Source organism: Aulostomus chinensis, chromosome 3 (assembly GCF_037954235.1).
Source record: "Aulostomus chinensis isolate RoL2024-O1b breed Wild chromosome 3, RoL_Achi_v1.0, whole genome shotgun sequence".
Classification (NCBI taxonomy): Eukaryota; Metazoa; Chordata; class Actinopteri; order Syngnathiformes; family Aulostomidae; genus Aulostomus; species Aulostomus chinensis.
This window is the reverse complement of record NC_141322.1, coordinates 19,157,590-19,182,445: the sequence shown is the minus strand read 5'-3', so window position 1 is coordinate 19,182,445 and position 24,856 is coordinate 19,157,590. Positions and strand designations below refer to the sequence as shown.

The 24,856-nt window shown below is 45.9% G+C and overlaps 2 protein-coding genes and 1 long non-coding RNA gene across 8 annotated transcripts; 1 reads left to right on the top strand and 2 right to left on the bottom strand.

Moving 5' to 3' along the window:
* Positions 1-488: 488 nt before the first annotated feature.
* Positions 489-20,038, top strand: crocc (ciliary rootlet coiled-coil, rootletin). Its single transcript, XM_086199322.1, has 37 exons — positions 489-769; positions 996-1,122; positions 1,205-1,350; positions 2,256-2,447; positions 2,530-2,613; positions 2,695-2,786; positions 2,862-3,027; positions 3,119-3,225; positions 3,400-3,627; positions 3,716-3,806; positions 4,213-4,299; positions 4,391-4,606; positions 4,721-4,920; positions 5,024-5,206; positions 5,852-5,996; positions 6,333-6,479; positions 6,550-6,780; positions 6,987-7,180; positions 7,257-7,384; positions 7,648-7,817; positions 7,899-8,078; positions 8,265-8,399; positions 8,495-8,638; positions 8,900-9,138; positions 9,210-9,369; positions 9,541-9,708; positions 9,792-10,215; positions 10,433-10,596; positions 10,706-10,826; positions 10,909-11,072; positions 14,567-14,782; positions 14,994-15,218; positions 15,301-15,450; positions 15,560-15,760; positions 16,070-16,201; positions 16,947-17,120; positions 17,944-20,038. The coding sequence occupies exons 1-37, from the start codon at positions 713-715 to the stop codon at positions 18,028-18,030; spliced, it is 6,075 nt and encodes a 2,024-aa protein (XP_086055448.1). The 5' UTR covers positions 489-712; the 3' UTR covers positions 18,031-20,038.
* On the bottom strand, positions 5,111-13,730 carry LOC147268079 (uncharacterized). 6 transcript variants are annotated; one of them, XR_015112105.1, is made up of 7 exons: positions 12,934-13,730; positions 11,013-11,046; positions 10,431-10,572; positions 8,880-10,209; positions 8,483-8,659; positions 8,172-8,380; positions 5,111-8,048 (listed from the first exon to the last, which is right to left on the bottom strand). It is a non-coding gene; the product is annotated as an uncharacterized LOC147268079 (long non-coding RNA). The 6 variants fall into 6 exon arrangements; XR_015112104.1 differs by lacking the exon at positions 11,013-11,046 and having other exon boundaries at positions 8,880-9,109; positions 9,440-10,209; XR_015112102.1 differs by lacking the exon at positions 11,013-11,046 and having other exon boundaries at positions 12,934-13,112; positions 13,473-13,730.
* Positions 18,859-24,052, bottom strand: mfap2 (microfibril associated protein 2). The gene is made up of 9 exons (XM_086199323.1): positions 23,979-24,052; positions 22,396-22,455; positions 21,242-21,289; positions 20,829-20,855; positions 20,664-20,744; positions 20,529-20,570; positions 20,181-20,268; positions 19,740-19,813; positions 18,859-19,650 (listed from the first exon to the last, which is right to left on the bottom strand). The coding sequence occupies exons 1-9, from the start codon at positions 24,010-24,012 to the stop codon at positions 19,547-19,549; spliced, it is 558 nt and encodes a 185-aa protein (XP_086055449.1). The 5' UTR covers positions 24,013-24,052; the 3' UTR covers positions 18,859-19,546.
* Positions 24,053-24,856: the final 804 nt, after the last annotated feature.

The following is a 24,856-nucleotide window of genomic DNA, read 5'->3' as shown; positions in this document are numbered from 1 at the left end:
ACGTGATTACCACACAGACGATAAAACTCCTTTTTGCAATGCTTGTTTATCGCATCATGAAGCTTTTACCTGGATAAAGTTTGTATGTAAACTGGGCGCACCAGGTTCATTATTTTGTTGGATGATCATATTGTACATCACTTCAGTCAGTGGGTTGACTTCCATCATATTATTATTATTATTATTATTATTGTATATTAATGATATATAATTATTGGCTTGCTTTTTTTAGTATCTCTTGTTTTTTGTGTCTTTTGCAAAAAAAAAAGAAAAAAGATGAGGTCAAAATTCATTAAAACTATCGTTTTACTCAGCTATAATCTATCTAATACACTGTTGGATGTCTTTTACTGGGTGGAGCGTTGGGGGGGGGGGGGTGCTGTTGGAGTGGTGCAGCTGGAAGCAGTGGTGTGAGAGGGAGGTGGAAGTGGAGGTGGAGTAGGGCAGCGAGTCTTAAACCTGCTAATCCTGCTGCTGTCCTCAATCTTCGCCCGCCTGCCCCGGAGCAGCAGGTCGGTCACTTTGCTGCCTCCCTCCCTCCCTCCCTCCGCCGACTTTACCGCCTCCGAAAGCAAGAAATAAACGGCACTGGGTTTGTACTTCTATATTATCAATATCTCCGGGAGTTGAGAGATGATCGTATCGTTTTTGAAGACGTAAGCTTCCTCGGAGTTAATCTCGTTCCCTGGAGGATTTTTAGGCGTCTATCGCGATGAGCGCTGTGGAAAACTCAGACACCGACTCCAACAAGCTAGAGTCAGTGATTCAGGTGAGCGACACGCCAGCTCATTGTGACTGATCAAACACGCACATTTCTCACTGCTGCTTGTTTGTGTCTGTGCTTATCTGAAGTTGCTGCTTGTTCCGTCGGGTCTTAGGCACTTAAAAATCTAATTCTGTGTTTTCATAATTGTCAGTTTTGAGATGAAGTCTAACACTGCACACTTTTTTTTTTCTCTTCCTTTAAATGTGGCAATGTTTGTTTTGTTCATCAGAGGCTGGAAGAGAGTGTTTTGTCTGAGGAGAAGAGGCTGACTGTCCGGGGTCCCTCTCCGGATGCTCCTGCTACATGTCTACCGGCCCGAGTTCGAGAGATTGTCACGAAGAACCTCAACGATAACTGTGAGCGGCAAAGTACGTCTTATAATTTGTGTGCTTGGATGCATTTGTTGTCCTAACGCTTCGTATGTGCCCTCTCTCTCAGCGGCTGGGGCCATGTCCTCTGTCATGTCCCTTCAGGAGGAGAACCGGGTCCTGCAGGGAGAGCTGGCAAAGCTGGAGGACCTGTTGGCGCACAGCCGAGCAGACCGTGATGAGCTCGCCATCAAGTACAGTGCAATCAGTGAGAGGGTAAGAGGAGACTCGGGGACACTGGTACTGATGACAGGAAGGAGCAGTGAATTTAAAGATGCTGAAGAATCAGAATCAGAGGTTGCATCATGTGACCGCCAAGTGTCCCTTATATTTATTTGCACATAATATATAAAACCCTACACTATCAGGGTCCCATTGATGGAAGGCTGTGTCGCTTTCCCCTTTTTTCTGTCTCAGTATTTCCTGTCTTTGTCTGAGATTTACTGGTCTCCCAGGTGATGGCGGCTGGAATGAAGTGAAGTGGAATGTTGCCATGGCGTCTGTCACCCTGGGCGACTGTAAACAGGGGCTTCAGTGGAGTGCAGATGAGAGGTTTAGTGGTGGGTGGGCGCCACGTCCGCTTTTGGGTTGAGCATTGCTAAAGGAAGCATGTGGTGCTGCTCCATACACAAACAGCGGCTCTGGTGATTCCTGATTGATTCGGATTTGCAGCAACCTGCAGAAGTTTGCTTGCATCGTGTGATGCGTCCGACTCCAAAGATTTGATTTTACGTGTTACTTCCTCATCAGGGACAATGAAATATATCTTATTTAGTCTCAGAAACATCTTTGTCAGAAATGGGCACTGCTGGTTTTCTTCTTCATGAGTGGTGAGATGAGAGGTGGAGAGCAACATGAAACGAAGGTCAAACTCTGTGGTGGATGCCTTCAGTGTCTCTGGGGCCCCTCAGATGATGCGTACATGCTAATAGTTGAAATTAATGATCTGTTCAAATGGAACACTGTGTTTATCAGAGCACCAACTGAATAAAAACCGTTACTTGAGGCATTAGTAAGTATTCTGGGCTATTTACATCCACAGCTTGCCTACATGATGCAGGTTTGCAATGATATTTGAAATGTTTTTGTGTCTAATCTTATTTCTTTCATGACCCCCAAAGCTGGAGCAGTCACTGCGTTTTGATACGGGAGACGGGGACCACGATTCATCAGAGTCCCGCAGCCTGGCCCAGCAGAACGTGGATCTCCGGCGCCGGCTGGACGAAGAGCAAGCAGCCTACAAGAGGAAGCTGACGGCTTACCAGGAGGGGCAGCAGAGGCAGGCGCAGCTGGTGCAGAAGTTGCAGACCAAGGTTTGATTGTCTTTATTCTGTAATGAGCTGCCACACGGTGATTGAGGTATCATTGTCAGCAATTATTCTCGCGCTACCTCAGGTGCTTCAGTACAAAAAGCGGTGTGGCGATCTGGAGCAGATGCTGCAGGAGAAGACATCAGAGTTTGAGAAACACAGGCTGAGTGTGAGTAGCGATCTCTGGTTGCAGGAAAGCTAAGAATAACTTCCACCAACGAGACTGTAAATATTAAATCTTCCCATTTAGGATGCAAGCGAAACATCAAACGGTCGCCATCACGACGAGCCCAGCAGCAACCTGGAAGATGCTTTAATCCGTCTGGAGGAAGAACAGCAGAGGTGAGGGTGCAAAAGTTGATTATTTACAGCAAACTCAACAGAACATCACATTGTTTGTCTCCGTTGTATTTTTAGGAGCAGCAGTTTGTCTGCGGTGAACGCCATGCTGAGAGAACAGTTGGAGCAGGCCAGTCTGGCCAATGAGGCGCTCAGCCAGGACATCCGCAGGCTCACCGCCGATTGGACAAAATCCAGAGAAGAATTGGAACAAAAGGAGTCTGACTGGCGGAGAGAAGAAGAGGTGGGAGAGGGATGCTTGTAACAATACAGCATTTGAATAGAAGAGGTAAAGAATGAAGCGAGTGAATAATCCATAAGGGGTTTCCTTCCAGTCTTTCCACAGTTACTTCAGCAGTGAGCACAGTCGCCTGCTGATGCTGTGGCGGCAAGTGGTCGGCTTTCGGAGGCACATGTGTGAACTGAAGGGCGCCACGGAAAGGTCGAGATCTTTAAGTCAATTTCATTTTGTTTTTAATTTTAACCCGAAATCAATGGGACACGTTGATGGATTACAAATGATTAAAACAACAAACATTTCTGTAAACGCATTCATAATCTGGGTTTTGGATGTTCTCCTGCATGCTAACTTTCCTCCCCACCCGTCCGACCTCAGGGACCTCTCAGATATGCGTAACGAGCTAGCTCGGGCATCCCACTCCGCCCAGGTGTCCTGTGCAGGTTTGTCAGCAACGCTGCACAGCAGAGAGGGAGGGGCAGCGCTGGCCCTGGAGCGGGAGAAGGCTCTGAGGATTCAGCTCGAGCAGCAGCTGAGAGAACGAGCAGCGGACATGATAAACTTCCAGACCAGAACGGATGCTGAGAGAAGTGAGCTCAACATCAGGTCAGCGACCTTTGAGCTCATTCGCCATCCCAGTGTTTGAGATTAAATCAAATGAATTACACTATTCCCATTTTGTCACCAATATCAGGTTGTCAGATTCTGTGCGAGAGGGGGAAAGACTAAAGAGCAAAATTGAAGACCAAGACCGAGAAATTGTCCTACTGACGATGAGGCTTGAGGTAAGGAAACAATCTCCAAATTCACAATAAACCAATACTTTAAACAGGCTGATAATGTAGTCCTCTGTGCAGTCACCCTCCATTTAGTCCAGAAACTCGCCTTTGAAGCCTCACTCTTGGACTGGATCACATATTCCTCAGTGACGGGTTTTGAGTTGATCTCAACATAAAACGTCCCTCTGCTGCCATAAATTGTCCCTGTTGTGCCAGAAAGTGGCTGAAAATAGTCCCCAGCAAAGTTACTGCTGTTTTAGCAACCTCGCCAAGCGCTACATGCAAATACTTTGGCCTTCTTTTCTAGGAAGATTAAAGTATCTATTCATAAAGTTCTTTGTTACTTGGGGTTTCTTAGCTGTGTTCATCTTCCTTCTCCATTCGAGGTGTTTAAGCTTTCTGTTGTCTTCAGGAGCGAAGCGGCAATGAAGAGACCGACATGCAGATGATGAGAGCTCACACAGAGACGCTGTTGGACACTTTGAGGGACATTGCTCAGGTAAACTGCCACATGTCGGATCTTGATTTTACATCATCGAATCTCCGCATCAGGATGGACATGCATCAACCCCCTGATGTGCCTTTCGTAGACGGTTTTGTCAGATGGAGAGTCGTCATCATCGGAGGCAGACCAGGACAACTCCGGGGGTCCGCTGTTGGCCTTCGTTCACGGCTCCTCCCCTCACTGCTCCCCCTCGCCTCGCAGTTCATCTTCTCCGTCGCGGCTTCCCTCGTCATCTGCCCTTTCAGAGGCAACGCTGTCAGCGTTGCGCTCCGCTGTCACTAACAAGACGCTCCAGCTGCAGGTGACATGTTCACACTGGCTGCAAGGATTTAACAGACTTTTGAAAACACCCTGTAGAATATCGCCTTTAAAACTGCTGGTGCTGCGTGTTTTATGATATGTTTTATCTTCACAGGATGTTCGTGGGCGTTTGCTCTCTGCCCAGTCCTCACTACAGCAGTTACGAAGGCAGCTTTCAGAGGCAGATTCTGCTAAAAAAGACGCAGAACAGCGAATTCATGCTCTGCAGAGAGAGAAGGATGCTGCTCAGAGAGAGAGGGAGACCACACAGAGAGAGAAGGACCGTATGAAGCAGGAGAGGGACACGCTGGCCAGGTTCAAGGCTTTATTTTACTTTCTGCTCGTTAGCATTTGACCTGAATCTTTGAGCATATCTAAACATAACTTTGTCCTTCTTCACTCATAATGAACTCCACAGTGAGAAGGTGAGCTTGGAGAAGCATGTACAGGCCTCTCAGAGCAGCAACCAGATCTTACAGATGGACTGTGAGAAACTGCAGTTGTCTGTGACGTCCACGCAGCGAGAGAGAGATCACGAGAGGGAGGAGAAGGAAGCCGCTATTCAGGAAAGGGATCGGGCCAAGTCAGAGATTCAGAGGATGTAAGCAGGCTAAGTGATGGTGACTGAGTGAGTGTGATGTGGACACTAATCCACAAAATCCAGCTAGCACACTGTGCTCACAAGAAGCCTCTCAAGAGATTTGTATTAAGATATCTGCCTCCACTTGCAATGCCTGCTAATAGTAACCTGCATTTTTGGACTTTTTAAGATATTTATTATTAACAGTTTCTGTGCTTGCTGCTTTAACTCTGTACTGGTTGCGTGAAACCACTTAGGCCACAGTAGAGCCAGCCAGGTATATTTAGCTTGAAGCTAATGGTGCCTGACTACAACCAACAGCAAAACTGCCCTAAAACATCACTTTATGAACTGAAGTGCATCGTCCTCTATAATCCATGCCTTCTTTATCCGGATGCAATCAGGATTTGAGCTAAAAACTAAAAACTAAAAGTTTTGGTTCGGCCGTACTGTGTAGAAGTGTGACCAGCTGCCGCATTCAGTTGAACCAACTCACATGCAACTTGTCTCCATTCCTGCATGCTTGCCTCAAATTGCAAGTGTTATTGTTTAGTGTATAGTTGAAGTCTCACCTTAAGAATTAGTTGCACTTTCCTCAGGATCTTGTGGTGAGACACGCACAGACCCTGAGCCCTCATAGTTGTGTTCTCTATTGTTTGGCCTCAGTCAGAAGCAGTGGGAGCAGTGTGAGAATCGAGCCTCGGCTCAGCGTGCTGAACTGTCCACAGTCAAGGAGACCCACCAGCAGGGGGAGGTTGAGAGGCAGCTGCTGCAGAAGGAGAAAGCCCAGCTCTCTGAAGCACTTACTCGGGTAGGACAAAGCTATGTGAAAAGACATTTGAGCGTTTGAAACCCACTACTGCAGTTCCCATTCTTTGAGGGGTGGGGCCATGGACAGAGTGATATCACCCTGACCATCTCTGACTTTTTTGATGTCCACAAACACACATACAGACAGAAGACCTCAAAACTACTCAGAATCCTGTCTTTCATCTCAGACTCCAAAGGCACCAGGAATGCACATGCAGAGTTTGATGTCAATGGGATGATGGGTTGTTGAGATCATGGAGTCACAAACAAGCATATTGATCTGCAGACACAGATTTTTTGCTTTTATTTCAGTATAGATGTGATTGTGTCCCTCCAGGCTGAGAGCAGCAATGCAGAACTCTCTGTGCTGCTCAACAAGCTCCAGTCGGAAGATGCAGCACTTAGGGACTCTCTGGCCAAGATGGGCGCCATGAATGAGGCTCTGGCTCGAGATAAATCTGACCTCAATGCCTACACTTTCCAGGTAAGAGCAAAAGCACATAAGGTGAGCATCTCTTTATACTTAACGAGTCTCACTGGAACTCTTTTTATAGCTGGAGGAAGAGAAGGCCCTATTACAGGCACAGAAACGGGAGGCAGAGCAGGAGAAGTTGACCATCAGAGATGAACTGGTGCGGTTGGAGCAGAACAGGCTGGAGCTGGACTCAGCACGCATGACGCTGAACCAGTCCCTGCAGGATACGGAGATGAACAGAGTCACAATGGAGGCAGAACTGCAGAGTCTGAGAGCTGAGAGACTTCGGCTGCAGGAGAAAGTCACCCAGGTACTCAAGAGACTGTCTTAGATCATCAAGTCAAGCCTAAATATGATCATTATTCATGGAACACATTGAAGGCATGAGCTTATTTATTTATCAAGGTCCCTTGTATGTTGGAGATGTGAGTCGATTTGATAGAATAAGTTCACAACACGAAAAAAGCAACAATAATCACACAAGAAGAGCCCTTCAATGTTCTGCTTCATTGACAGCTCTGTGGTGAGGTGACCTCCCTGGGTTCAGAGCTAAGTCTTGCCAGAGGAGAGGGCCAGCGCAATGAAGTGGCCTTAGAGGAAGTGGGCCGCGGGCGGGCAGAACTGGCCCGAGACAAAGCAGCTCTGGTGGTCCAGCTAACTGCGTCTGAGAGAGAAAACGCCATGCTGGCAGAAGAACTAACTGCTTTTCGGTGTGTGTTTTTTTTTTTAATTACGCAACACTACGCACAGAACATTTTCACAAAATACCTGTTTGTAACCCCACAGGTCAGAGCGTGAGTCCCTGGAGACCAGCCTGTTCGAGGTGCAGCAGCAGCTTGTTCAGACGGAGTCACGCAGAGAGCAGCTTGAAACGGAAAATCAAAATCTACGAGTGCGCTGTGAGACTGCAGCAGGTGAGAGAAACTAGGAGTGAAGTCGGAGAAAATGAATTGATTCTTTGGCTCGTGCTCCATCCCTCCGTGTAATTTCATGGAAAGATATTTCCAGTTGAAAACTGGATGAATGAGACAAAGACAAATGACTCGAATATATGATTCCTATTTACAAAGCTGTTTGGTTGTGTGTAATGTGACTCACAGTTGGTCAGTAATATGACAGATTAAGAGCCTGATCCCTTATTTCTGTTTGCCTCTTGTTTTCCTGACCGGGTTTCCAGCTGAACTAAGGCGTGTTCGCTCAGACGGGGAGAATGCCCTGGCCCAGGCTGAGAGGGACAAACAGGCTCTAACTCAAACTCTAAACACCACACAACTGGAGGCCCAGCAGGTTCTACGCAAGGCCATCTCTGAACATCAGGAGGAGGTGGAGAGGGTCATCTCCGAAAAGGTGAGATGATTTTTCCTACTGTTTCTTCTTTACCAGATATGTCTCTAATCCAAATTTCTGCTCTGCGATGTTCTCATCCAGGAAGCTGTGAGGCAGAGCCTGCTCACGGCCCACGATGGAGCTCTGGGGAAGCTGAGGCAGGAGATGGAGGATCAGTTGCATCGAGCACAGACGGAAAGAGAGGAGATGCAGAGTGAAATGAGGACTCTCCAGCATGACAGAGACCAGAGTCTGCTGCAGGCGGAGACAGAGAAACAACAGGTCTGATCTGGGTCCACTTCTGACAAACTGGAGAGAGGACTTGTGTGTGTCATTATTTAGCTTGAATCAAAACAATAATGACAAACATACAACCTGTAATAATATACTGCTGGGCCTTTAATGATTCAAACTCCTTCTTCTGGTGTGTAGATTTCAAGTGTCACCCTTGTTATTTTCTCTTCCCAGGCTCTTTCTCTAAAGGAGGCGGAGAAAGCAGCTTTGTCAGACCGAGTGTCCTCACTACAGGCTGAGCTGTCAGCTGCAGCCCTGGAGGCAGAGCGGATGGCCCGAGAAGCTGCTCACTACAAAAACCAGGAGCAGGTGAGAGAGAAATTCCACTGTGAACCTGAATACCCCTTGTGGTATGCAGTGAAATATTCTAAGTGACATGAACAATGTGTTACTTGCGTTTCCAGTCCAGAGTCGGGGCTCTGACCAGCGAGCTGCTGGAGCTTCGTTCTCAGCTGGAGGATGCAGTGTCTCTGCACGAGAGAGAACTTCATAGTCTACGAGAAACTTGTACTGAGCTCCAGTCACGTGCTGATGTCGCTCTCAAAGAGGTAGATGATGTAAATAGTATTCTGGAAATGGAAATAACAACATATTGACTCAAAATACTACCTACTATTTACAAATAATCCTTTTTTCCTCACTATAAGATTTAGTGTTGGAGTGCTGTCAGTATGGAAAATGTTTTATTAAAGTCTCCTGCATTCTACCAGCTAGACCACCCTGTCCAAACTGCTGTGGCCCATTGCTTTCAGCGGTTTATTTAGAATATTGTAAAACTAAATGACCCACTACATGTCTTTTCTCTCCAGCTGGACCAGTGCAGAGCTTCCCTCTCAGCGAATGAGGAGAGTCGAGATCATCTGAGGCGGGACATGCTTGAGATTGAACGTCGTCTCAACCAAACTCTGGACGCAGCAGAAAACCACCGAAGGGAGGCCACAGAAATGCGCCGGAGCCTCGGTGACATCATTAAGGAGAGAGACACCCTCAGTCAGTCAAACACCCAACTGAGGGAAACTCTACGAGGTGCAGAGACAGAAAGGATCAGGTAAGAGTAAAATAATGCCTGTGTGTTCAGTTAGAGATGGTTTCATAGTCACTGAGTGTGTTTTTTATTAGTGTGAAGCGGCAGTGTGAGGAGAAGGAGCAGAAGCTGGCAATACTAGAGGAGACCTTCACATCTACTCAGAAGGAGGTGATGGAGCTGCGTAGCTGCCTGAGGGAGGTAGAACGGTCACGACTTGAGGCTCGACGAGAACTCCAGGAGCTCCGCAGACAGGTCGGACACGTCTCCTTCAAAGCAGAAGCTCTGACTGTATGATCGGGAAACGGACATGAAAAATACAAACCTTGGTTTTCACTCTCGACTTTACAATATTGTGCATAAGCAAAGGCAGCCACTGAAGTTTTTCTTGGATGAGGTGCTGTAATGTGCTTTTGTTGACTGCAGCTGAAGGTTGTCGATGGAGAGAAGGAGCAGAACGCAAGGGAGGTGGCTGAGCTGCAGACTCGCCTGTCACTGGAGGAGCAAAGAGAGGAGGAGAGAGGGAAAGATGTTTTAATCCTCAAACAGAAGTTAACTGATACTGAAATTGCTCGAGATTCCCTCAAGAGAGAGGTGAGGATGCAGGACAGAGGAATAGAGATTTCCAAGCTTCTGCTTCACTGTCTTGATTTTCTTCCATTTATTCTCAAATGTAGCTCACGCTGGTTCAAAAGCGCCTGGCGGAGTCGGAGTCGGGCTGGCAGAACTGCGAGAGAGAGCTAACTGCTCAGCTGCAGGAAGCTCGAGGCTGTGAGAAGAAGCTGCAGGATGAAGCTAAGAACTTGGCCTTGCGTGCTCAGGCAGCCCATGATTCAGCCAGCCTGTCCAGCCTGCAGCTGAGTGAGGCCCAGGGCCGCCTTGCCGCCACAGAGGCAGAGGTGACCCGGGCCGAGGCCAGCAGAAGAGACCTGGAGTTCCGTCTGAGCAGCCTCCAGTCAGCACTGACGCGAACGCTGGGTATCGGAGCGGGGGGCAGAGGAGTCAGAGGGAGGAGCCCTGGGGGCAGCTCCGTTTCTCCTGGTTCTGTGTCTCGCCATCACAGCATCTCACCTCTGCGCTGCTCGCTGTCGCCTCCTAAAGGTAAGAATGAATTGTTCAGGGCTACATCTACAGCTCACCAACCTGGTGTGAAGACACTTCTTTGATTTAGTAAAGAAAGATTGTCGATTATTCAAGCGAGACCCAACTCTGTTACATTGGTCTTGGGTTGTTGTTGCACGATATGACCCCTGCTTGTCTCTTTTATATCAGATATTTCTCTACAAGCTGCTTTAGATTTGATATTTAATTCTCACAGATTTCCGAGTGAGCACCCCTGACACGACTCTGGGCTCAGGGGCCCCATCTCCTGAGAGAGGGAGTACCCCCCTCCCTCTCCCTCAGCCAGAGCTGGACCACGAGACCCTGCGAAGCGGTCTGAGAGACTTCCTCCAGGAGCTGCGAGAAGCACAGAAAGAGCGGGTAACACCAGCTGCACAGTGCGGAAAAAACACTCAATAAAGCATTTAATAATGAAAGGATATGTTTGTGTTTTCACGGTTCATGTCTTTGGTTATTGCTAATTTTCTAGGATGATGCTCGATGCCAGCTGGGGGTCCAGCAGCAGGAGGTGGAGGAGCTGAAGCTGGAGCGAGACTCGGCTCGGAATCGCCTCACTCAGCTACAAAACTCCTTACAAGAATACCAAGAAGGTAAAAGGTTGTATTTGGACAAAAAGGAGTTCATACAGTATTGAATTGTGTTAATCTAATGAGCGTTAATGTGCGTGTGAAGGGAAGCGAGGGATGGATGAGCGTCTGACGGCCGCTCAGATTCTGCTCCAGCAGCAGGAGGAGGTGGTGAGGAGAGGGGACAGAGAGAGGAGAGTGCTCACTGACCGGGTGAAGGATTTGGAGCGAGTGCTGCAGGCCTCTGAGACGGATAGGAAACACACCCAGGTACACAAAGAGGGGCGTAAGAAAATATTGATAAAGTTAAATATGGCGATATTTTATTTTACGATACCGTGTCAATATTCAACAGCACTGTATCGATTTTTTTAATGAACAATTAAAATGCAAATATTAATGGTGTTTGTTCATTTGTGTTGTAATTAAACCACCGGCCGCTAGTTAGCAGCAGTCATGACGTCCTTGCGCCAAAAGAACAATGATATCCCGCGAGAGCGCCAGTCTGTGGCAAACTGCATGCTAACCACAAAATTAGCACAGTTCACCGGCGATGGCTGAGGACGAGAGCCTCCAGCCAGCTCCAGCAGCTTTTAAAGCGGATGTTTGGGGATACTTCGGTTTCAAAACAGGGGAAGGCAGTTGCGACTTCGGCAAAAGCCATGCGGTCTGTAAACTCTGCAACGCCAGAGTCAAGTACTCGAGCAATACGACAAATTTCCGATCACATGTGGCAAGACACCATGACAATGTGGCATTACAGACTAACGTGAAATGAGTGGATCCTGCTCAACAAACTATTCAAGAAGTTAACTTTTCGAAACTACCAGCGACCTCAACTCACGCAACCAAGATAACACGGTCAGTACTTTTATTTGTAAAGACGCGCAAATTTGAACCTGCTTATTATAGTTAAGGGATAACCTTTTAACAGAGTCAAGAAATTTAACTATTTTTTTTCATTTGTTTATCAAAAATATCCTGCAAATGCTTGTTTGTCTTCTCTTGTGAAACATATACGGTAGATCCCTCTGTTCAGATTCAGTAAGCTGGAGTTAAGCATGTAACAGCATTGTGTGTGCTATGACAGTTTTTCTACAATTACATTCTTTCAGAGAAACTCAATACATCGTTGTTCAGTATCGAATATATCGTATTGTTTCCCCTGTATCGTAATACGTATCGTATCGCCAGATTCTTGCCAATACACACCCCCTACTGCTGACTGTATTAGTAACAGTAACAGTAATCTATGTTACTCAGTGCTTGATCATCACTCTACCCGTAAGAGACATATTCAGACACCCTGGCTTCTTCCTCACTCTAGAAGGGTATCGTGTAGGCTCATGCTTGGTTTCTGTGTTTGGTTGCTCACTTCAGGCTCATTAACTGGGACCTGGTCCTGAGTAGGTTCTGGATTGACATCGGTATTTTGCCTGGTTTTGCTAGTCTTGCTCTGTTACTCAATGTCATCGTCATCATGTCAGTCTGTGTCTCCTGCTCTACACCTGTTTTGGCCACAAACTTCACCAGTCTGTGCTTCTGCACTTTCTCACTGTCAGGATAGTAGACCATATAGGCTGGGCTATTCTTGTCACACCCTACAAAGGTTCCCCTTTCACACCTTGAGTCCAGCTTTCTTTTGTCCTGTTTACAGGCATAACACACTGGACAGCCTGGGTCATCTCCCTATCAACATCTGAAAAGCTGTCATTTTTGTGTGTTTGTTAAAGCACCTGTTCCTCACTACAGCTGCTATTTGCACTGCATAGGTCCATAACTCTCTTGGCAGCTCGCTCTCTATTAGCATACACCTAGCCATGTTAAACAGCCTGTGCCAATTTCGCCCTGCAGTACCACTCTGATGTGGTGAGTATGGCGCTGAAGTTTCATGTCTGATCCCAATTTTGCTGAGTAGTTCCTGGTAACTCTTCCCTGTGAACTCAGTACCATTATCAGATCTGACAAATTTCATCTTCCCATGTAGGGCTATAGCAAGAAACTTCTGCTGCTTGCACTGTCACTCTTACTATTATGAATATAATTTTTTTTTTTTTTTTTTAGAAAATACACAAACACTGTACTGGAATAATCATCAGTGAATGATAGTGCACATCTTGCTCTTCCTTACCTTCTCCATCCCAGTAGCTCTGTGTAGCGGGCCGTTTCCTCGGCTCACCGATGTTAGCTTGCTACTTTAGCTCGTTGAGGGAACTGCCGCAGTTCCCGCTTGCAGTATACATGTACTCCTTGCACATTCTCTTATCCGTCGAAGCCTGGGCCCATAACCTTTTGGCAGGCTCTATTCTCCTGCAGCGGAAATGCATAACTCTCCTTTGACAAGAGTCACATATCACCCCTATGCAAGCTCTCTGGAGAACAACCGTCTTTTATTCTTCGCTCGTCAAGGCAAAAGACAAACTCGACAGTGACCCCGGTGGGATCCCAGTGGTAACTACAACAAACTGAAAATCAGTACAGAAGCACAGTCATATACCTAACATGTCCTACCTCAAGGTAGACGATTAAATAACCGCTGATATACATTGATTTATAGACGTCCAATAGATGTCTATTCAAAGATAATAATTTAAATAACCGCTAATAGACGTGTATTTATTATTCTTCATCTGCCTGTCAACTGAATGGGGGTCACTTGCTCTTCCTTACGTTTTCCATCTTAGTAGCTCCGTGTAGCGGGCCGTTTCCTCGGCTCACCGATGTTAGCCTGCTACTTTAGCTTGTTGTGGTAACTGCCGCAGTTCCCTCTTGCATTACACATGTACTCCTTAAAACTCTCTTATCCGTTGAAGCTTGGGTCCACAACCTGCTGCCAGGCTCTATTCTCCTTCAGCGGAGATGGATAACTCGTTTGACAACAGTCGTACTCGTCACTCCCACTCGAGGTCTGTGGAGGACAACATCCGCCTTTTATTCTTCGCTCGTCAAGGCAAAAGAAACTTTGCAGTGACCCCTGGTGGAATACCAGTGGTAACTACAACAAACTGAAAATCACCGCTGATACACGTCTACTCATAGACCTCCAATAGATGTCTATTAATAGATATTATTTATAATAATTTAATAACCGCTGATACACGTCTACTTATAGACGTCCAATAGATGTTTATTAATAGACAATATTTATAATAATTTAAGTAACTACTGATACACATCTACTTATAGACATCCAATGGATGTCTTTTAATAGATAATATTTATGATAATTTATATAACTGCTAATATACGTCTAATTATAGATGTCTAAAGTTAGACGTTTAAATAACTGCTTATATATGTCTATTCATCGACATTTGTTTGCAGAGTAAGTTTGTGTAACGATTCTTGCAGTGTGTTAAACACAATTGTGCATTTGTGTGTCTAATTGCGTTGTCACTTGCACAGCAGTGACCGCTGATCCACCATGATCACCATATGGCTGCACTCAGCAGTGCAGCACGGACAGTCAGGGTGTGTAATAATAACAGATGTAGCACGCGGAGTTTCGCTGCTTGTGGCTCCTCACTTCCTCTCGCCTTCTGTCATTTTTTGACTCCAAGAACTTTGAAAATGACTCACCTTTTCTACAATTGGAGTAGCATGGTTCAAAACTTCATACATGCCTGTGTGTATATGTGTGTTTATGGAGTAAATTTAAAACTTTTGGAAACTCTCATGTGAAGTCTGTATGAACTCTGTGTCTGGCTCACCTGTGTTAAACTACCTCTGGATTATTTGAAGCATCGCTGTCCTCCATCCTTCAGGATCAACTAAACAAGCAGCGAGCTGCTGAAGTGCGTATAGAGGCAGAGAAAAAGCGACTGCGGGAGGCGCTGGATGCTGCTGAAGCTAGGGCCACTAGGGTGGAGCTGGGGAAGCGCAGCCTGGAAGGGGAGCTGCAAAGACTCAAGCTGAGTCTGGGAGACCGGGAGTCTGAGTGTCAGACCTCCCAGGAGCGCCACGACACCCTCCTCAAACAGGTACAGCAAAGTGGTGTATCATAGCTTTTAATAGCGTTCAGGATATAAACAGAAATACCAAATAACTTCAGAATAATGCTTCATTTAGGAGAAAAATGTACTTAGCAACTGTTGCTGTTTGGTACCTCCATTTGACAGATGACACAAGGATGCAGCTTTGATTCACTAAAGAGAGTCACTGACATTTTAGCTTTGTTTGTACTGACTACAGGTCGCTGAAGGAGAAGCGCTAGTGTCTCTGCTTCAGAGGGAGGTGGACAGGCTGAGTCAGGCTCTGCTCAAAGCCCAGGAGAGCGAGTCCTCCCTCAAAGAGAGGACGACATCCCTCAACCAGAGCCTCCAGGAGGTGGCTGCTGCTCACAGCAATACACAGAGTCGCCTGGTGTCTCTGCAGAAGACGCTGAGCGCAGCTGAACACGACAAACGTCAGCTACGGGTGAGTAACAGACAGAATGAACTAGTGGAGGACGCTGACGTAAGCCGAGATGGTCATGTGACTGTTATCATGTGTCAATAAGGAGCAAATGGATGAAGCACGGGTGTCATCAGCTGAAGCAAAGAGGAACATGGCCGCCTTCACTGAGCGGGCGCAGAGCCTGCAGAGCGAGCTGCTCCAGAATGAGCTCAAACGAGAAGAACTGGAGGCCGAGCTCACCAAATCTCAGGAGGTGAAGGCAGGGATTCATTCTGATTTAGCCTCTTGCAGTCTCACTGGAAGCAAAACCCAGATCAACACTTTCACATCTAACATGTCTTTGTGGGTTTCCTCTCTGGCAGGCTCTGCGTCAGAGTTCGGCCTCTCTGGTTGAGGCTCAGCGCAGCGCCCAGTCTGCTCAGACAGAGAAGGCCTCTGTAGAGGAGCGACTACGAGGGCTGCAGAGAGCCGTCGCCATGCTGGAGACGGAGAAGAAGGATGCGGAGAGGCAGGCCATGAGGCTGGAGAAAGACAAAAATGCACTGAGGAACACACTGGATAAGGTCAGTGTGTCCACAACAAGTGTGCCACTTGTTTCACTGAATCATCTCCTGATAGTGAGACATTTAGAAGTTCTTGTGGAAGCATGTTGGGGTCGGCAGCTTCATGTTTGTCCGCTAAACCTGCGTAATCGTGTTTTTTTTTTCTATAAAAGCTGCATTTTATTTTGTAACACCGATGTAAGTTGACTCTCCTTGTTGCTCTTGTTGAATCAGTCTCTTTTGTCTTCACCTTTGTCTGTCTGCTAGTTTGTTTTTGGTGGGGTAATCTTTACTTTTATCGGAAAAGTGTATATCTGTATCTTTCATCAGGTTGAACGTCAGAAGCTGAAGACGGAAGAAGGCAGCATGCGTCTCTCAGCAGAGAGAAACCGCTTGGATCGCTCTCTGAACACCACCGAACAGGAGCTGCAGGAGGCGCAGCAGCAGATACTGATGCTGCAGGTGAGCCACACATACTTCAAGCCTCAGTCCCACTCTGAAGCAGCTGGGACTGTGTGGTCACCCAGCACTTCAACGTCTACTTTCCAGAGTCTATGTTTCACATTCGTGCGGCGCAGATCAGTGTTTATCAGGAATGTGTCGACTGGTTGTTGTTTTAAACATGCTCCTCCATCCAGGGATAATAAAAAAAAAACAAAAACACAGACCTTGATGATCCCCTGGGATCAGACCTGAAAGTAAAGAAGTGTCGATTGAAGTCTTCATGTGTCTTTCAGGGGCCATCGACCATTTGTCAGGGGAGTTTTTTTTCCAGACCAATAAAAATCCCAGGTGTCAGTTGTCCCACAAATGTGAAGGACGCTTTTATGAAGCTGTGACCATTATTTCTTTATAATTTGGGGCTGGACCAAATATATCGGTTGGACTAGATTCTGCTCTTTCGTGCTTGTATATGTTAGCTCTCTAAACAAATTGAGTGGCCTACAAACAGCATGACAGAGACAAAGTCTTTGCCATGTGGTTCTCAGACACAGTTGACATTCTTGCTTTTTATTCAGAAATTTGTTCAAAACTTGTATTATATCCTGGATCCATGTTGACCAATTCCTGCCAAAAATAAATTACAGGACTGCAGGTCACCTTTTCCACTGAATACACTCCCTTTTTGTGTGTGTGTGTGTGTGTGTGTGTGTGTGTGTGTGTGTGTGTGTGTGTGTGTGTGTGTGTGTGTGTTTTTCCTGGGTAGACTCAGCTGGCAGACATGGAGCAGTCGCACAGTCTGGGTGACAGTTTGGCGAGGCAGCGTGACGAGGCCCAGCGGGAGGCCGAGACACTTAGAACCAGCTTCAGGGAAGTGGAGCGAACTTTGGGCTCCAGAGAACGAGCTCACCGGCACAGAGTCAAAGGCTTGGAGGAGCAGGTAGAGACCAGGTCAACCTGCAGCACTGAATGATCTGGTCTGAGATAAGAACCAGAACCACAGCGTGATCAGTAGTCCGTACTGTGCATCCAAACACCAGTTATAAAGCTAGAAAGAGAGAATAGAGGAGAATACTTTAAGAATGAGTCACTCCTAGTTTCATGGCCGGGGGCGTTGTGTTGCCTGTCCATCCTGTTCCTACAAATGTGATATCCCAATAACGCCTTTGGGGAAATTTTTTTCAAATTTAGTACAAATTTTCACCCAAGAATGATCAGATTAGACTTTAATGGTCTAGGCTCTGACAAGCCGCTTAGACCCAAGGTTACGCATGGGTTGTTTAAGACCTGAGGCAGACAGACAGACCTACATAGCAGACAGAAACACAGTTGGCTCCTAAGTTGTTCATAGGGTTTACGAGGTTATTTCAAAAATTCTTTCAGTTTTTCTAGGTCGCAGTTTTTCTGTCCGCATGGGATCAAATGTAATACACACACTCACCAATTTACAGTGCAGTTTGTGATTCGCAGGTGTGAAGTGCACACACTCCCTTTGCACCTTTATAAATAGCACAGTGTGTGTGGGAAATGCACATGCATGTTCTTTTGTGTGCACGTCATTTATTTGGTCCCCGCCTGAGAGACGTCTGCTCCTTCATTCCTCCAAAGTGACCATCAAAATAATTCAACACCTCCTTAAACATGAATGAATCATCATAAAATCCTTGTGAATGGAGGGATCAGGGTGATACACTACAGTAGGTGTTCCTAGAAGTCGTGCGTATACCATGAAATAAATGTGTCCTGCGCTGTTGGTGTTGCAGGTGACCACCTTGAAGGAGCAGCTCCAGCAGGAGATGAAGCGACGGCAACCTTCCCTTCCATCCTCCTTGCTGCCCACAGGAAACTGAGACGCGGTTTAAAATCCAGAAGCACCAGCGAGTCACTGTCAAATGCAGGGAAAATCCACTCATCTTGAAGGACTGAGAGCAATTTTTACTAATAGAAACATTCCTAGAAGCATTCGTACTGTAACTCTTGTTTACTTGCTTGTTTCCCTCGAGAATTGAACACTAATATTTTATTGACCTATTGCACGGTGAGGAACACACTCAGTACTCAGCGGGGAGACGCGATCCAGCAGCTGAACCGCCTGCTGATCTCTGGCAGTCGTCTGCGCTTAATCCTTGTTCAACATCTTCCCAAACTTCCTGCTCCTAGTTTTGGAGAAACCCAAAATCACTTCAGGATTCTCTTCCAGTCTGGATGTGGATGGAGTGCAGGAACGAAAATCTGCCAGTTTGGCATCAGGATTCCTCCATATGAACAGTCGAGGAGACAAAGAGAAGCGTTAGAGCGCCAGGAAACAGTCTAATTAATGGAAGAAATGTATTTTCTCAGAAAAAGCTGACTGATTTTGTGGAGCTTTGGAATATAGACACTATTTTATAACTGTTAAAGGCAGCAGCTGCGGTAACCACCTTGGTTTTATTATTAATTCTAATCGGTTTTATTAGCGTATATGACTTTTTATTTACATTGTTCAGGCTGACATCAGCTGGGATGATTAATAACAGCAATAAGACACGACAGATTGAAGCCACATGTTTTCAGGAGAATAAAGACACTTGTGCACCATAACTCATGTCTATTACAGATACCTTGGAGCTCACAGAGCTGAAGCCTCACGTTATGTAACTAAAATGAATCATATTTGACTCAATTACACACTGAACAGCTGTAGTTAAAAAAAAAAAGTTTATTTCTTCTCAGTCTTTATAGTGACAGTCTTACAAAGCAGTAGTACAAAGGCTGTGTGTGAGATGCCTTCTCAAAGCCACTGAAGTACATTTCTATACGCTTGCTGCTGGGTTGCAAAGCACAGATCCAGGTGGCAGTAGTACAAAAACTGAGGTCCCTCGCCACATCTCATGATCTTCGGCTGGATATTGATGAGTTTGTCTGATGTCAGTGCACAGTGGCCTCTATTGATGAGACGATTCATCGTGACGATGACTGCTTTTCAATGCAAGTACAGTAAAATGTCAACAAATACAAAGTATGAGATTAATACGGTACAATATGCTAAAAAAAAATAGAGAAAGGATGTCTCCACAGCTAGTTGCATCTCTAACTTTTTATAGCACCAGTGTGATGATTTTATAGCACCAGTGATTTATACAATCATCAATGTTCATAGGAGTATATTATCCATACACACAGGATCTACTGAGCAGACGTACATGTGAGAAAGACATACAGAAGTGGAAGAACATCTTGTAGGACTTGGTAATGAGTCATAGAGGAAGTGTCAGAGGGCGAAGTCAGGAGGAGGAGGGGGAGGAGGAGAGAGTATGATGACTTGTGGACGAGTGGTAGAGAAGCGGCAGTTTTTGGGCAGGTAGTGTCCCTGATCTCAGCGCTCCATCAGCAGCCACCGCAGCTCTTCCCACAGCTTCCTCCTACCGATGCGCACTGGCCGCTCATCGCTGCGACGCCACAGCGAGAGAACTGATCACGGCACAGGTCCGCTAAACACACACACGCACACACACGAGATAAAATAAGATTCCATAGATGCAAAAAAAACAAAAACAAACATTCAAAGCAGTGAACTTACCTCTAAGCAGTTCTTCATGTGCACACACAGTCCTCACACACACCTCCTTGTTGATGACGTACACCCGTCGCAAACTGCAGGACAGCAAAGAATCACAGAAGTGCCAAAGACATTAAAGGGCAGAAAAGCAAAGACAGCCATCGTCTCATCAGTCAAAACTCAGCTGAGAGGATGTCTGCTGATATTTTCTGACTGTCAATTATAATCCAATGCAACCTTTTTACATTTGCACTGAAAAACTCGAGGTCAAGTGTTATTTTTGCACAAATAAAAGAATCACGTCCATAAGAGAAAAGGCACCACAAATTTTTGTTTACATGTAGTTTGATGGATTTCTCTTCTTGTGTACATCTGATTTTTTTTAAACAGAAACGAGACCCTGACAGTGTTGTACACTGAGGGCGAATTAGTCAATATGAAGTGTTCCTGACTCCTTCGTACCTGTAGAAGCAGAGACTGTTGAGGCACTGCTTGCATGGCTTGTGAACAGAATAGAGCCTGGTGCAGGGATACTGCTCCTCTCTGCAATCTGGAAAACAAACACAGCAAAATCTGAACCCAGCTGGTCGAGGCAGATAGCCACCCACCCTGAGTCTGGTTCTGCTCAAGGGTCCTTCTTGATTAAGTGTTTCCTCGCCACTGTTGATGTGATTGCTCATGGCGTGGATTGTCGGGGTGTGTAATTTTAAAAGTCTGTGGTCTAGTCCTGCATTTCAATGAAAAGGGCCCGGGGAAAATTTGGCGCTGTATAAATCAAACTGAAAGAAGACAATTGATTTTCTATCTTACCAAGAGGACCAGGCTCTGTGGGCTCCGTCTCCAAATCAGTGTCTGATGAGAAAAAGCACGATCAGTTGTAGACACATAAATGTCATAGAAATATTAATAATTTATGAAGAAACCTGTGAGGGGAGGAGAATTCACCTGATTTGTCTGGACGGACAGCTGGATTGAGGCGAACCTGCTGCTGGTAGGTTCCAGAAAGAGAATCAGGATTTTCAGAGTCTGGGAGACGCAGGGAGAGAGTTTTCTTTAACATTTAAATATAAGTTTGCAGAGGAACATTTCTCTGACAAAAAGATGCTTTACCTGGAAAATAATCCGGCCCATAGTCCTCTGTAAAGTTGTAAAACATGTAGGGTGGGGGTGGGGGAGGTTTCATGAGATCAACATGATGAAGGTAATTACAGTTTGTACCCTCCTCCACACATAACACGCCGCCACATGTTAAAATAAACCACCTGCGCGCCAAGAGGGAAGATTAGAGCCACTCGCAAGGGTGTAATGCATGACTTCACATGCAAGATGTTTGCAAATAACAATGTGGCGAGTGGTCGGAGGGCTGTTTACACTGTGACAACAGTTGCTAGTTGGTGGTAAATAAATGTGGAGGGAGGAGAGACAACCCCCCTAGGCTGGGTGACACATCAGAGGACAGGAGAAATCAGGAACAGGTGTGGATACAAACCGATGCTGAGCCAATATTCTCTTCATGAACTCACCCAAGAAAGGAAAGGGTTCCTGGTACTGAGCCTGGGCGAGCAGCAGGACTGTTGATATTCAGAGAAACAATCAGAAAGATGAGGTGATGAGTGAAGGGCAGGGCTGGAAAGTATTTACAAGCACTCTGGATACCATAACTGAATAACTTCATCGTGAACTGTAATCATTTCCATAATCTCCAGTTAGTTTCTGTTGTCCTCAACTATTTTTTACTCAAGGATATTTTATGATGCTGAGAGTGAGATTCTTCAAATTAAAACAAATCACCAATCTTTTTTTTTTAATTTAGGCCTATTTGCTTCAATCAATCTCAGAATTTTTTTTTTTACTCAATACATCTGTCCTTAGTGGCTACAAAACATGACAGCAATATTATATCACAAGATGTTTCTGTTTGCTTTAAATTAGAGCTGTAATTATCAGTTTATGACTTTGAGTATCAGTCAATCTGTTTAAATTCTGGAAACTACCACATTACTTTGTTATATACCAAACTGTAATGTGTCATCGGGTGCCACACGTCAGCGGCCAGCTAATATTCGTGCGAATGGATCGACCAGTGCAGTGCCTGTCGTTTGACGGGTGGGGTCATTCATTGTGTGATGACGTCACAAAGCATTAAAGCAATCCAGAAACCTGCTCATCAAACAGAAGTATGACTTTCATTGCGGGGTGATTCGGACTCCGTCAGATAGATCCACGCGCCCTCCGTGATGATGCATCATTGGCTTTTCGACCGTTACACAACACAAGATGTTTGAAGCCGTCACCTCGAAACCAGGAAACCTCTTGACCTTTTCAAGCTGTCTTCTGAGTTGAGAGCGATCATTCAATTTGAACCTATTGCGTCATTAAAATGTTCTTGCATGCAAATTTGTTCTTGTGTACATTATGCAACTATCAACTCAAATTTTATAAGATGTGCACAATAGACATCATGGTTTTTCTTGCGCCTGTGAGACTAAATTGAGGGTTGATGAGGGTAGAATTTTATGAATGAGGCCTGATGACATGAGGGGATCTGATTACTACCCTGTTGAAAACCTGAGTTATAACATGAAAAGGTTGTCACACTGGCCTTCTCGTCATTGCTTATATTTAGCACCGTTTGAGAAATGTGTAACGCTACTGCAGCTGTATGGGAAGAGAGTACCTGGCATGCAGATGAAGAGGAGGACTCTCATGGTCGCTCTGGGAGGTAGACTGACTTCCACTGTGGAGGGAAGATGAAGAGAGCAAATAAAAACACAGCAACAAGAGAGGAATAAAGTGCTTCGGCCCTTTGGTCTCCTGAAATCCCACCCCTCCTACCTCCTGCCCCATGTAACCTCTCCAACCCCCCGCCACTCTTCCCCCTTCTTTCTGCCTTCCTTCACCCCCCCTCATCCTCCACCCCCCTCCTCCGGCCCCAAACAGAAAAAAAAAACAAGGGGGAAAACTCTGACAGCAAGAATGTGGCACGTCTGTCTTCCTAAGAATTCTGTTTTCCTACTTTTCCTCGCTGCAGCAGACAGTCTGGTGGCTGCATTCCAGGAAAAGAAACAGCGGACCCCCTGAACCCCACCCCTCTCTCTCTGTCTCTCTCTCTCTCTCTGAGCTTTATTCATCCCTCCCTCCCTCTCTCTCTCTTCATCTGTCTCCACATCCTTCATTTCCCTTCTGTCGCCCTCACCGGTCATTTCCTCGAACCCTCCTCCCCCTCCTCCTCCCCCCTCTCTCACCCTCCTTCTCTTTTTCTTTCTTCCTCACCAAGCAAGACTCTCAGATTGAGTGAAAATGACATGTGGAGATAAAAACATGAACAACTTGCAACTCAGATTAGTAGTTTTTCCCTTGAAAATGTCTTTTTAGTGACATGTCATGAAGTCCCACAGTAAAACCCACGACCTTCACTCCCCCCTACACTGTCTGAACTACTTTTCCCCTCCTCCTCTTCGCTTTACTTGCACACTTCACAAGGTGGTCTTATCAGCTTTTCTGTGTATCACAATGATGACTGAGTGTGTCGATTAATAAATCTGTGAGGAAGAGCAAAACACACACATCCACACACAGCTTAGCAATTCTTCTTGTGCATCACAGTGGCTATCGGAAACCATATGTTTTCACAGCACACATCTGGGAGCGATTAGCCCCCCTCTTCTCTTCCCTTCTCAAAGACCCCATTCCCCCCCCCCCCAAACACTCACACTTACACACACTACACACACATTTACACACATTAGTTTCTGAGATCCGCAACAGGAGATGCACCATCTATTTTACATGCTTTGCCTTTGTTTTTGCAGCTATAACAAACAAATAAATAAAAAAAATAAATAAAACCCCTCCTTCCACTTCTTCTCATTTGGCCTCATCGACCCCCATTCTCTAGTCCTGGCACCCTCCCTCCATTGTAGTGCCATGGCTGCAGGCTGTGCTGCTGCGAAGTCCCTCCTCCTTCTCGTCTCCAGTGAAAACACAGGACCACATGTCAGCTCCCATCAACCATTAACATACACACAAAATAATCCCAAGTATTCCCGAGTCTGCAGTGCGCAGACGGATTCGTGCGGAGGATGCTTTCATCTCCTTGCAACATGCGGATGGTTACAATCGTCTTTCTTCATCATAACTTTTAACACACTGTGAACTTGAACGCTCCCCCCCCCCCCTCCCCGGGTCACACAAGCATGACACGCAAACACATAAAAATCAGTTTGGGGGGGGGGGGAGAAAAGAAGTTGGACTGCTTACCTAACTTTGATGCAGTTTGCTGCGCAGCCTTCATGCGTCTTCTGTGTGCAGGAGGACCTCGCAGCGCCACATTGTACCACCCCGCATCTGGAGTCTCCTCCCCGTCCAGCCTCCGGCCTCCAGCCCCGCATCTGAGTCCGCCAAACACGCAACCATGAGGTCAACCATGGCAGGCAGAGAGCTGACCAAACTGCGGCTCTTAAATAAACAGCAGATGATGAACCTGGACCGGTCCAGTATGATTCAACTACAGTGACCAATTTAAGTTGGAAGATTTGGCCTCATCATCATGATTTCCACACAGAATAGTGTAGATTGTACATGGATGTAGTCGTTTTAGTTGGACACCCTTAAAGGCATGCGCTTGGACTTAAATGTGATTGAAATATTAAGAGACACGAGGACAAATACAGGCCTTTTTCCTGCATATGGTTCGGAGGGCCGTTCAAGTGCCTTTTCTATCTCCAGGGCATTGCAAAATATGCATGAAATAATCTGATTGTCTAGCAAAACAATCCTAAGCTTTGTCCTAATTACAGTGTTAAACACATAAAACTTCCCACTGCTTAGAACACTAAATATAGGCGTTTAGCACCATCCCTTCTATCTGACTCCCCACTTCACCATGGAATCCTTTAGACGTATAGTTAGTGTATTATTGTTTAACTCGTATTGCCAATGTAGCTGTAAAAACACATCCACTCAGAGGAAGTTCTTAACATAAAATTAAATGACACATTTTTGTTTGTGTCCCCATCAGGTTTTCACTGTCCAGATCCCCTGGTACATATCTTCCTCCAGGGAAAATGAAATATTCTGAAGAAGTACATCGCGTCTTTAGTCTCCCAGAAGATGTAAGAAGACCTCAAGTTAGTTCT

Excerpts from the sequence above, each read along its gene's own strand:
- crocc (XM_086199322.1), top strand. The coding sequence starts at position 713 with ATGAGCGCTGTGGAAAACTCAGACACCGACTCCAACAAGCTAGAGTCA. Across the intron at positions 2,448-2,529 it reads TGCAGAAGTTGCAGACCAAG|GTGCTTCAGTACAAAAAGCG; the intron begins GTTTGATTGTCT and ends GCGCTACCTCAG. Across the intron at positions 4,300-4,390 it reads CTTTGAGGGACATTGCTCAG|ACGGTTTTGTCAGATGGAGA; the intron begins GTAAACTGCCAC and ends TGCCTTTCGTAG.
- mfap2 (XM_086199323.1), bottom strand. The coding sequence starts at position 24,012 with ATGAAGGCTGCGCAGCAAACTGCATCAAAGTTAG. Across the intron at positions 22,456-23,978 it reads GCAAACTGCATCAAAGTTAG|TGGAAGTCAGTCTACCTCCC; the intron begins GTAAGCAGTCCA and ends TTCCCTCCACAG. Across the intron at positions 19,814-20,180 it reads AACAGTCTCTGCTTCTACAG|TTTGCGACGGGTGTACGTCA; the intron begins GTACGAAGGAGT and ends GCTGTCCTGCAG.